Source organism: Anser anser (assembly GCF_964211835.1).
Source record: "Anser anser genome assembly, chromosome: 10".
Classification (NCBI taxonomy): domain Eukaryota; kingdom Metazoa; phylum Chordata; class Aves; order Anseriformes; family Anatidae; genus Anser; species Anser anser.
In genome coordinates, this window is record NC_139730.1 from 10,559,385 (window position 1) to 10,572,409 (window position 13,025).

Consider the following 13,025-nt stretch of genomic DNA (forward strand, 5'->3'; position numbering starts at 1 on the left):
TTCCTCTCCTATCCTCTTTGCAGCTTGTTAGTAGAGATATTGAAGGTCTGATGCAGCTTTCCTCTAATGGAGCCAGAGTAGTTTTTTTCCTTGAACTAGGCACAGGAGCCTGCATGCAATGGAAGAGATTAACACCAGGTGGCAAATTACAGCTGATTACAATAGATTCATGTATATGGAGACACAGTGTAATGCTGCCAGGAAAACAACACATCTGGCAGCTAACTCACCCTCTACTTGCATGTTTCCTTTGAAAAGAGGATAGAGTGGTTTGTTGTTGTTGTTTGTTCTTAACCTTCAGTAATGATTGTCAAACCCCTGGAAGATCGACGAGGACCCCGTACCCTCCATCCAACTATAATCACTGAGATATTGGTATGATCTGGATGTTCCTAGGCAGGGTCTGAGCCCCACCAGATTTGGCAATATACAAACATCGATAAAATAAAGGGAATTAGGGAATTGCCTGCTGCCCCAGCACTTAACCCAGATACCAAGTAGGAAGGGAGAACACACAAGTACGGTGAGGGCAGCACTGACAGAAAGGCACGATGCAAACACAAAGAGCAGTGAGCTACAAATAGTAGTATATCATGAATATCATCAGCTAGGAGATGAAGGAGAAACACAGAAACAGGTAACAACTGGAGCGGTCACCTGTTCCTTTCTTACCTGCTTTAAGGCTCCTGCTGCTGCAGCCCCTGAACTGCTCCACCGTCCACCTCTCCTCAGCTTGTGATTCTTAAGGAATGGTTCAAAACGTCCCTTCTCTAAAATCAGTCAATTGCCTCTGAACTGACAATAGTTAGCAATTCCTTCAGTGCTTTTGGAGTGGCTTCCTGCCTACTGGAAAGGCTGACAGGATACTCCTTCAGTCCTTCAGTGGAATACAGCATGGCACTGCTTCTAGCTGTGTACAGTGTCTAAGTGCACAGAAGGGTTTGATAGGTTTGCCAAGGGCAGGCCACAAACAGAGGGACTTGCTAGCCATATACCACCTTTCATCACCCTTATTGCCAATCCAACTCCCTCAACTCCTCCCTTCCCCAGACAGCAGTTATTTTAAAAAGGATTTCATGCATCTGTTCATCTGCAAAATACAAAGTACGTATACATTTCAAATGAAATGGCTAGGACTTTGACAGTTCTTAAAATATACATTTTATTATTTTCTGGTGTTTGCTATGAAGGTTTCATTCAAATTGTGAAGGTACACAGCCTTTACAAACTTGTTGAGTTAAAGGTTTTTGTTGGAGGTTTTATGTTCTGTTTCTTTCATGGCAGAGGAAAATACATACACTATAAAATGTTGAAATTCATTAGATGTTTAGTATTACCTCTTCATATATGCTGTGGAATGCTTTGTAGAAATACTATATAAAATAAGGCAGACTTTGACAGGGAATTCAGTCATAAAATTTCATGGGAGAAAACAAAAAGTTCCAACATATTATCATCTTCTGTAGCCAAGGGAAGATCAGGTGGTCGTCACTGGTTTGTGGGAGAACTACTGCAGTTCTGGTGCTCAGACAGTATACATTTCTTGTTTATTCTACTATTCTCAAGTGAGACCTTTGCAATAAAACTTATTTTAATTAACATAAATCAGACAATATTTAAACATACACATCTATCCTTACAGTGCAATAAAAATGTATCATTGTATAGTATTTTGTATTTGCATTATGAAAATAAAAGGTCTGTACATCAATTAAATGTATATTAATGAGTATGAATCATGTAAATTTGTAATGCATCTAAAGTTGGCTTTGGCTTTTAAGTATTTATAAATTCATAGAAAATATTGAACATCTAACAAAATAAATAAAACATATCATTTTAATCATAGATGCTAACGATCAACCTCAAAAATTCTTGTGTTATTTTTTACATTTGCTACTAAATTTCTTAAAGAGAACTCACTTTCAGTAGTGCTCAGAAGTGAATGATTGCACCTTCTGTGATGTGAAAAAATAGAGTACATCTATTTTTCATAGATCAAAAATTCCTTCATGGAGAGTTGCATTTTAAACGTCTGATTGTTCTACGTAACTGTCTTAAGTGCTTATAAAAAGCATGTAGCTTTCTCATAAAAGCTGTGAGTCACTATTAATAGATATTTTTCACTTGCAGAATTGAGAATTATGCAAAATCTTCTGGTGAATGTCCTTTTTTTATGAGAATTCTTCAAGGTCTTCCAGCTTCACATACTGGTATGAAGACAGCACAAAAATATGTTCACTAATGAACCCTCTTCAGTACGAGTACTGCAGCAATCCAGTGTAATTCCACTTGATAGGCTTATTTCATTGGAGTCCACACATGGTAGTTTGTGGAAGTCAACTGCTGACCTCATGTTCTCTTGAATTTGAAAGTTCCCCAAGTGCACGGGCTAGCCTTACTGTAATACTGAAGAGACCAAAACAAATCTCAAATCACATGAACAAAAGTGAGCTTGAATAAATATGCATCTGGTTAGTAAATTACACACCATAGTCTAATTGCTATTCTGGTGGTGGTGGTCGAAGACTCCGCAGCTTCCTTTCATCTAGTCCTTTCCAGTATTTAAAGTTATTATCCAGATGCTGCATTAAATTTGGCAGGTCTGCAAATGCTAGGGAAGAAAGGGCAGAGTGTATTTAGTTTGCAGAATTGGAACAGTCACATGATTCTGTCTGCTTAAATATCACTTGAAATGTCTGGGCAACTGTGTTAAGTAGGAAAGCTTAAATCTGTCATACTGGTACTTGAAATGTTTCTGGCTTTATAGCTCTCATCACTCATGTATCTTCCCAGGCTACTGAGAACAATTCTGTGAGTCTACTTAATACAGGTATTGCAAGCACCAGCAAAGGGGTGCAGTTTTGCAGGAGGGGCATAACTAATTATGCCTGTAATTATACTACTTTATCGAATCTCAGTCACGTCATGATCTGGCATTCAGGAGAGTCACATTTCTGACCACTTTTACCATGGAGGCAGCACTTGGAAGGAAATAGCTGCTCCCCCAAGCAGTTTCCAGACTGTAGAAATTTTTCTTGAAGAGTAACTGATATTAACACAGACAAAATGATTATGCCTAAAGTGCTATCAAAGAGAATGTGTTCTGTTCTCCATTTACAGAGAAGCAAGTTTTAAAAAAAAAGAAAGTTAAAAACTGCCTGAAACTAATATATTAAAGAGAAGCCACGGGAATATAGTTTGTAACAGTATCAAAATACTTCCAAGCAATAATGAAGCTATTAAGCTTACTTGAACTGTAAAAATCTTTCCTTTTTCTCCCATTTTCTTTAGGAGCCATAAGAAAGCAATTTTATATCACAGTACTTTCAAATGTTTACAAAATGCTTCTTGTCAGGAAATACAGCAGAGTTTCACTTACCGTCCCAGGCATCAAACATATCAGTGATGAAGTAATCGATGAATGATATTTGTGACTTGGGGATGCTGCAAGTATTTCTGTCAAAAACTGGCATCACAACAGGTAAACCTTGTCTCTTTTCTTCATCAGTCTGCAAAGAACACTCTTGTGATTATTCCACGACACATTACATTAATGGGTTCTTTTAGCAGCAGATTGTTTGACAGCAACTAGAGCATGCAACTGCTAAATAAACAGAGAAACCTCAAGAAATCTGAAGAAGCAGCAACTTAATCTTAAGCACCTACTTGCACAGGTTTCAGCCAAACAGTAGCTGAATAGTGCCTTCCAGTGTTTTGCACAAAGTGACATTTATCATCTGCATTTACACACAAAGCTGTCCTTAAGTTACTCTGTGCATTACTAATTGAAGTTATGACTGCTTCGGAGCTAAAACATGCATATCCATGGTCAGACTCTAATAGAAGAGAATTCTGTGCAAATAAGAGGTAGCAAAGTATCTTTTTTATCCTCTTTTTTTCTTTTTCTTTTTTTTTTTCTCCCATTGAGGTACCAAGGCCCAGTTTCAGTATTTGGTCTGTCACCAGTAATAATGAATCTGCCTGCCCCATGTTCTCATCTTCCTAAAACCCTTCTTCAGCATGGTTTACTAAGGTCTTAGAGTATTTTTTGTAGTGAGTGCTGCTCCCATGCTAACACTAGAACCTCGTAATCCTATTCTTGAGACATAGCCAGCATGTGGGTATTTAGAAGGCACCCTTCCTCTGCCTTGTGATGGGAACACATGCAAGCAAAATGCACACACACACACACAAAAAAAAAAAAACCACAACCTCCAAACTGAACAATTTAAAGGCTTAAGTTTTTCAAAAACTGCATTATAGTCTTGAAGAATTTGCATTGTAGATGTCAACTTTCTTCTGTCTGAAGGTATCTAGTATTGGCATGAGTAATATCCCATCATTTCAGATTAAAACAACCAGTATTTTTCAGATTGCTTACTGCACGCTTAGATGTTTTGAAACATTGGCAGTATATGCACGCTTCTATTTGTTTTTACAGAGATGCTCACCTGTAATGTCAGCAGCCCTTTTTAGCGGCCTTACCTGTGCAAAGTACTCCTCAGAGATGCGTCCAGCCCACTCTATACATTGCTCTATGGGTCTGCATGGATTGGAAATGTCTGCACACTTTATCAACATCCGTTTGATAAGGATACGGTTTTCAGGAGACGTGAGAACAGTTTTGATTGATTCTCCATCACCATTATTCTGTAACATTCGAGAATTAAAAGCAATCCATTAACAAAAAACTGTTAGCTGTTACTCAAAAGCTTTGTGCCTTGGGAATGTTTTCAGCAGATCCTATAGGGATCAGTCCTGTTACTGACTATCATATTTGATGTCCAGCTGAATTTATAGGGGGATTATGAAAGTTAGCCACAGCTCTGAGCTCGCACCGAACTCCAGTTTCTGGATTCATTCACTGTATTTGTGACAGATCTCTTGGGCATCTTTGGGCAAGTCACCTAATCCCTCTATGCCCTACCTGCCTCTAAAAGTGTGGAGAGGATCCATTTATCACTGCACACATAGTGATGAGCACTATGCAGGCAGAAAAATGTAATTCTCTGCTGAAATGCAAGGATTAATAGACTTGCACATTAACAGTGGAATAGCTGCTTTAACAAAAAAAGAACTGACACGACATGCACAGTCGTCCTCTGCATGCAAATCTCACCAGCATGAGCATCGATCATTATGACAGCGCTGCTGCCATTAGGAGAGCCAGATCCCACACTGCCTCTCAGGCGTGCTCCTCGTTCCCTTCCACTGCAGCTATGTTAGCCCATCAGTCTCTGACCTGACTGGGCATTTTGCTTTCTGAGAGTTTATCGGTATTAAAGCAATATATTAAAACCATGCTTCTGAACAGCCTCATCTTTCCTCTGCAAGTCTAGGAAAGGTTTCAGCCCACACACAGCTTATATTTGGTTCCCAGGCTGCACATACAAGCACGTCAACAGTACTCTATATTTGGAGCCAGCATACAGCTAATATGAGTAAAGGTTCCAAGGATCCAGATTGGAAGCTATTTTCTGTGGAGCTCTGATGAAGTGAGTTTCCAAAGAACAGACATTCAGGATTAAAATATCTTAAAAAATCACATCTAAGGACCTTATTATTACCTGACTCTTTCAGGATGAGTAGGTACAGAAATTTATAAAGTTTCATCTTCTACTTGGAAAAAAAAAAGAAGTGAAGCAAGGAATATACTAGACTTCTCTAGCACCCAACAAGGTTTTGGTCTGTAGTCAATGCAGTGAAGGAGTCACAGGAATAATAGCAAGAACTATAAGCCACCAGTTTCTGCAGCACTTTGCACAAAGAGGGAGATACTAGCCAGCTTCTACAAAGCAGCAGAAACATTCTGATCTTTTATTAGGACATATTTTTCAGAAGAAAGTTCTTCTGAGGAATAAAGTTCTTTCTGAAGGAAGAAAATAATAATTATTAGATTATTAATTGTCATTTGGTAGGCTACTGGTTCAGAAACATCAGCTCCACAATTCCTACTGAAATGAGACTCTCAAACCAATTCTTTTCCCTCATTTTTAGATATGCAGAAGGGAAAGTACAGGGGAAACAAAGTGAGTTGCATACATCTCCAAATGCATAGGAACATGAGGCAAGAGAAAGTCAACATAAAGTAACAGAGGCTCCAGAAACAAAAGCAATGTGTAAAAACTAAGGACTGAAAATGAGTAGAGATCATTCAGCTAAGGGTAGTAGAGAATATCCTCCTAGGTAAACCACCAGGAATCAAGAAAGGATGTTTGCTTCCGTGATCCGTTCAAACCAAGGGCACAGCTCTACTTGCTGGATGCGGATGTCTTGGGAATAAAATGTGCTAACTGTGCTTAGTCCCAGCATCCTGCTCAGAGTGCAGAGGTGTCTCTGCATGTCAGATGTTGGCTTCCTGTCATGGGCTTAGGTGACATCATGAAGGGAAATGGGAGGATAAAGGATGCTGGAGCTGGAAAGGATTTTTTTCAGTTTATGAAACAAAAGAAGAAAGGAAGCAAACAGAGCAGCTTCTCAGCATGGCTCGTTGAACAAATATGTACAAAAATAATAAATAAAAAAAATAATAAGTGGAACTGTCCCATTTGGAACACACGGTTGGCAGCTCAGCCTGCAAACATTACACTGAGTCACAGCCATGACTGGAAATCGGGCCAGGAAACACACGCTGCCGCTGCAACCAGATATACGACCAGACTTGAAAGGGGATCTGTCAGTGTTGTTCTGCTAGTAACAAGCACAGCAAATGATTGGTTTCACCCACTCACCCATTACAGGCCTTTTAATAGGAACCTGCTGAACTGAGAAACTCCCAACTAAAAGAAGGAAAATATTTTGCTTCTTGAATTCGATAAAAATTATATAGCCTTTGTCTTTATACCCAATTTTGGGCAGAATTTGCTGTGAATCACAAATGCTTTGTGGGGCAGATTATTTCTCTGCAGCCCCTGGCCCTCAAGGGCAGAATCAAACTTAGTTTGATTCCTGTATGTCACTGTCCTTATTTTTACTGCCTGACTGTACAGGCCCAGGCAGCAGCAGCCATCCAGCTCTCCGTAACAGGCAAGGAGAAGAGTGTGCCTCTTTGGACAGACACTGCTGCTCAGAAAGTTGCCGCACCCCACACCTTGAGGCTGCGAGGGGGCTCAGCGCACTGGGCCAGGCCAGGCCACAGCCCTCCAGCAGGACGGAGCACCCCAGAGCTGCACACCCAGAGTGGCGTGCTGCACCCAGCAGCAGCAGCCCCCTGCTTCTCCTCCGTGTCTCTTCCTCTCTCTGGGAACAGGCCCCCAGAGGGGCTGTGCCTTCTGCATCCCTGATGGCTATAAACACGAGCCTCTTCTAGGCAGTTCTGTAGGTAAAATTACTCCTGCCTTCGTGGATGGGCTAGATAATCTCTTCGCCCCTTCTACATTGCCTTCTACATTGCATCCCCTACTTCACAGGTTTCTGCAACTCCTTTTAGTCCTCCTTCCTCATCACAACAGCCATTATCTCCTCCTTGCTTCTGTCAGATATAACCATTACTCATCCTCCTTTCTTCCCCCATCTACTCCCTTTTTACTCCTTTTCTTTCTGACTGGAGAATAGCTCCTTAGTGTGCCTACATGCCAGGCTAAACTGGGGGCTGAGCAGGGCTGCAGTATGGTAGCACTGGGATGAATAAAGGAGCTGCCAAACAGCTCCTTCATCTGCAGACTTGTGTGCAGAGAGAGAAGTGCCCTAGCTTTTCCTGGCTAGCTCACTTACTTGTAATCTACAAAGAATTACTCCCCCTTCTTTTTCTCTTGTTTGTTACAATCAAGGAACCGAGCAGCGAAACATTTACCCTTACAATTTTCCATCCATTTTGCTGGCTTTATGTTTCCATTAAACAATCCTGAAACAAAAAATGTTTATCCAGCATCCAAATATATGTATTAGCATGCTATTTCTTACAATCGTTCAACAACAACAACAAAAAATCTACATCTACAGCTATGGTTGTAGGCTAGCCTGCAGACTGATACTCCACATCAAAAGATTTTGTTTAATACTGTCCATAATTGCCAACTGAAATTATTTGGTTGAAGTTTCCCCACCAGGTGTCTACCTCATGCAGATTTTTTTTTCTTGAAAATTGCAGTTAAAAATGATTTGGTGGCTTCTAAATATGAGATTGGGGAAATAAGGTCTTCATGCTGATGTTAAAAATTACTGCTGTTTCTCACATCTTCATGAATGAGGACCTGGAATTCAGTTAGAGGAATGGTTTTGGGTTAAGCCAGTCACCGTCTCTGAAAAGCTGCTGGACATGTTACAAATTTTGGAAAAAAAAAAAAAAGTGGTTTGTGTATATTCAATAGGGACTGCTGGAGCCTGGGTCTGAACAAGACTCTTGCTGCAACTGTAGTTCTTGGCTGTGCCGGATCAGACACTGTCCAAATCCAGGTTTTATAACTAAGAACAGGGAGCCTCTCTCTCCCTTATTTGCAGTAAACAAAACCTGCAGAAAAACAGCAGCAGAGAAGAGGAGGTTGTTGCCTGCTTTGAATGCAAAAATGGAGAAGGGAACAAGTAGAATGGCATAAAAATCCTGGGAGCTGTGAAAGAGAGAGCAGACGAGCAAGCCAATACCGTTGGAAGAAGGGAGGAAGGCTGAAACAGGAAAGATTTCATGAGTGCGAGAACTAGTGCAGGGAAAAGGAGGGAGAGGCAGAGCTAGTGAGAAGCCAAGGATCAAAATGGTGGGTGAGAACTGAAAACGGCATGACAAGACAGTGGGCAGTGAAGAGACTCAAAGAAGTCAAAGAAGAGTCAGTGAAAACAGAATCTGAAGATAGAATTCAGGCCTGAATGCACTGTAATGGGCATATAAATGGAGCCGCTACTTTGAAGAGATGGTAGTCCTTCCATTTGGTAACCTCTGACAACTTTACAATTTAAGCATGTTTTTTCACTATTTTTTCTTTATTTGTAAAAGGTAGGAGACCAACTGTGATAAGAAAGGCTTAGCTATTAAATGATGAATCTAAGGACAAACATGCACAAACTAGTTCTGGTCTTCTCTAGGTGCTGGTAGCAGTGAGCAGGCACTTAAAGTGTAGGCATGTCCTAGGTGGTGAACAACTACACAAGGTCCAACACAGCACCCACAGAAGTCAACAATATTTGTCTGTGACTTTAAAACCTTCTGCAACATAGAGCTCTCTGGGAAAAATACTTCACAGCCACAGAATTAACAGCCTTTCTCCTAGTTTAGTCAGTAAAACCAGTATCCTACTGGGACTTTGTCTCCACATTCATGTAGTTCTCATTAGCATCTCTGGGTGCCAAGAACAAAGCTAATTCTAGCATATACTCTTGTGGACAAAGGTACTTTCCTACAATTAAGCTGAAGTCTGCTTCTGATGGGTAAGGAGCAAGATCTGTCCCTCTCCCACCTTCTGATAATAAAAAGACTGCCCACCCCCACTGCACACAACAGTCATAAATGTGGCTTTCTAAAAAAACATTGTAAGAAAACACAGAAAACCATTACAGCTCCTGCAGGACATTGCCACTGTTGCAAACTTTATTATAACCATTTCTGAAAATCTTCTCTTTGCAAAAACCATTCCAACAAAATTATACGCTGCTCTTACTGGCAAAAAAATCTGCTGGTTGAAGCTGTTATTGAAACTGGTGTGGTTTTTTAGAATGAGTTCCTAACAGGCAATTTCATTGTGTCCATGGGGTTCCAGATGGTTATTGATTATGTCTATATGATACATAATGCCACCATGATCTATTTTAAAGATTAAAAAAGAAAGTAGGCAGAAAACCCATGAATACTGCCAGGCAGCACTGAAAGCTGAGGGCCCTCATTTCCACAGACTGTGCCATATGGCAGTCAGTATACCTGCCCGTATGCTGCACCACCAGTGGTTCCCGTTGTGAGTGAGGGAGTAATTGAGCTTCTGTTCTCAGACAAATCTTGGCCCCTTTGCAGAAATGGCCGAAAAGAATGCGAGGTCTTGCTGCTAGCACTCTCCCCATGGGAGTGACTGGGTTCATCAAAATGACATTTTTAACAGGAACATATACAGGCTTCTGGTCCCTAGTACATGGCTGGTTCTCATAAAACGTCATAGTGCTGCAATATTAATAGGAACCGAGTGAGTCCCACTCATCCTCAAAATGGGCGATGATGACATTAAGTAGATAGGCATTGAAACCCAGAGGTGAAAGACACATTTCTAACCTCTCTTTCTCCATGTTTCTCATGAACTTTCTCAGAATACCAGATGGAGATTTCCTACTGCCAAGGGTTCCCAGTCCCTGCTTATTCATTTTAAGGAAGATTTGCAGTGTTGCTTACCCCATTTTCTTCTAGCGCTGCCAAGGGTTTATTAATGCTGTTGACAAACTTGTTGACATGCTCAAAGTGCTTTGTCATTTCTGTTGCTAAGACCATGTCAATAATGGCTTGGCGAAGGGTTCGATACTCATTCCTGTTTAAAGAAGGAAACAATTAAGAATGTTGGCTGGTTCACAAAGGGCTGCTTGCTAAAACAAGTCTAACAAAAATGCTAAAGACCATTTGTGCTGCTGAGAGGTGCGAGGGGAAGAAAGAATAGTAAGAAAGGCTTGGGTAGTTGCATCTATGCTGAATGAAGTACCCTTTGGTGTGCAGAGACATATATGCTAGAGGCATGACTGGATCTCTGGGAGAAAGAGCGTAGGAGCTGTGCAAAAGCAACGGCACCAGCTACTCAGGAGGGCTGCCAGGACACATCACACCGGTGCGTTCCCAAGGCTTTTAGCACAGACACTCAACCACAGCTCAAGCTCCTGCCAAGTTTTCAGCAATACTTTTCAGCTGTATCTTGAATCAGCCAAGGCAGTGGTCATCCTCACCCTAAATGTCTTTCCTGTTCTGTGCTGGAAGGAGAAGAGCAGGTCCTTCACTATCCTTCCCATTGCAACAAGACATTTAATGTTTTAGTGATTCTTCCTGACTCTTTCCATCTTTGTTCTACCCAGCAAACATACATCCACTCAGCCATAGTTTATCTTCAGTGTCCAAGAATACAAAATGGGACTTTGCTAACATCAGGATTTACACTGTAAGCTCCTTAGACAAGGTCTGTCTTTTCATTCACAGGAGAAACTGAAACCATGGAATGACTCCTAAGCCTGTGCAGGACAGGCAGAAGTACTCTGCTGTTTTAGAAGCAAACTTTCACAAAGGCTACATACAGTTATCCACAAGGCATGCTCTCCTCTAGGATGCTTGTTTGCATTATCTTGTACTACACAGAAGAAACCAAGAGATGTTAGTGGGCAGACAAGGACCCTGTGTTTAAGCTTACCTCTCCATGTTTTTAAATATATTGCATTTGTCATCCCGGGTGGTGAGCTGGAAAGCCAGGGCAGCATGATGGCTCTCCAGCACTGCGGTGTCATTGTAGAGAATTGCTAGCTCACTGCCAGCATTGCACAGGAAAGAATTTGTTCTTCCTGGGTGATCCACGTCATGGACTGTGGCAGCAATAAGTGCGGCAACCTCATCAATCGGATCCAAGGTTTGCTGAAAATAGAAAGATGCTTAGTTTTCCTGGCAGACTCATTAGAAACCCTACTCTGTCCATAAAGGTTAAGCCAAGTTGCTAAGGGAGAAAAGCCAGAACTCTGCAGATCAGTAAGGGTCAGATGTTCTAGACAGAGCAATGGAAAATTCATTATAAGCTTCACTGAACACTGCATGACTTTTTAAGTCATTTTGTTCCTCTTGAATTTTGCCTTAGCCACACCTTTCACAAAGCACATCAAATTAAATAAATGTGAAGTAATAAATTAGTTTGTGTTTTCTAACAACACATAAACCACCTTCACTCAAGTTAGGGAAATACCCTTGGAAAAAAACCTAACACTGCTAAATATAATTCTATTTCCAACAGACTCCTTCATTTCTTTTGGAAACTGAATGTGTCCTAATCATATTCCACGTATGTGTTGGCTAGGTTTGTGATTTGTAAAGAATAGTTCACATACATCCAGTTCTATAATAGCGTCCTGAGGCTACAGCTAATATGAGTTCTGTGAAGAATTCCTGATGGTTTATATCCATGGAAAAATTACGTGACATTGTTCTATGCTCGCTGTATCAGATTCAGATTCTTTTACCATGCTGCACTCCATGTTTTCTGTCTACTTGCACTGGTTATTGCTTTATGTCTAGTTACAATTACCCTGTCAGAAAACACAAAACTATTTGATTTTTAAGGTTTTATACTGTAAGTTTTAATACTGTACTAATAGCATAGAAGAGAAAAAACACCAAGGATCTCAGAAAACTTTACTGTATGCTTTTTGAAACTATCCTTTATGCTGTGTTTACGCTGCACTTTTTGTGAAGGACCATAAATACAAAGCACTTATGTTAAAAAAATTTAATAAAACGAAAGAGACATGAGCAGAATTGTTCCCAGCTGACTCTAGATGCAGGACAGATAATTTCCAGTCCAATTAGCTTGAGTTAAGGTCCAAATTTTTTACTGACTTTGATTGTACCATTCACAATGGTCAGACTTTTCACTCATACTTTTTCACTCAGTAGAAAAGACTGTGCATACCTTATTTCACTGTGTGAAATTAATGCAGTGACTTTGATGGAGAAAGGATATTATTCACTGAGGACTGCAAAAAGGTTCTTGTAGAGAAAAAGAAAAGGCAAAGAAGTATTTCTACCCTAGGTTCATAGTTACCATTGTCTGAAATACTATCTCCTGTGTGTTAGGTTCTTCCTTCTTTCTTTCAGCAGCTGCTCATGGGATTCTAATTTTGAGGTATAAAGTTAGGAAAGAGGGATTTTAGAACAAGTTCTCCTGGGAAGGCCACACTGATCTCAGTCTGGCTGAGAAAGACTCGTGTAGATGGAAAGTGGCAAGAAACTGGAGAATACTTGACCTGTAGGGCCACAGCAATTATCTCATGCTTATTTCCTGAGTGTGACATAACAAACTTCAAAGGGATTTACAGTACCTTTACCTCTGACTCCAGGTCAAGGATTCTAACTTTGTCATGTTAACTCCTGT

General features: G+C 40.6%; 1 protein-coding gene across 5 annotated transcripts in view; it reads right to left on the bottom strand.

The window, feature by feature from the left end:
* Positions 1 to 1,137: 1,137 nt before the first annotated feature.
* Positions 1,138 to 13,025, bottom strand: part of PDE8A (phosphodiesterase 8A) — a 148,122-nt gene continuing 136,234 nt past the window's right edge. For 4 of the 5 annotated variants that reach the window (XM_083850691.1, XM_083850687.1, XM_083850689.1 and 1 more), the window contains exons 18-22: positions 11,301 to 11,518; positions 10,307 to 10,439; positions 4,489 to 4,653; positions 3,383 to 3,512; positions 1,138 to 2,614 (exon numbers count right to left, since the gene is read on the bottom strand). In XM_083850691.1, the coding sequence (XP_083706817.1) occupies positions 2,505 to 2,614; positions 3,383 to 3,512; positions 4,489 to 4,653; positions 10,307 to 10,439; positions 11,301 to 11,518 (756 nt within the window). In that variant the 3' untranslated portion in view covers positions 1,138 to 2,504. The remainder of the gene's footprint in view (positions 2,615 to 3,382; positions 3,513 to 4,488; positions 4,654 to 10,306; positions 10,440 to 11,300; positions 11,519 to 13,025) is intronic. The other variant, XM_083850688.1, reaches the window with a different exon arrangement.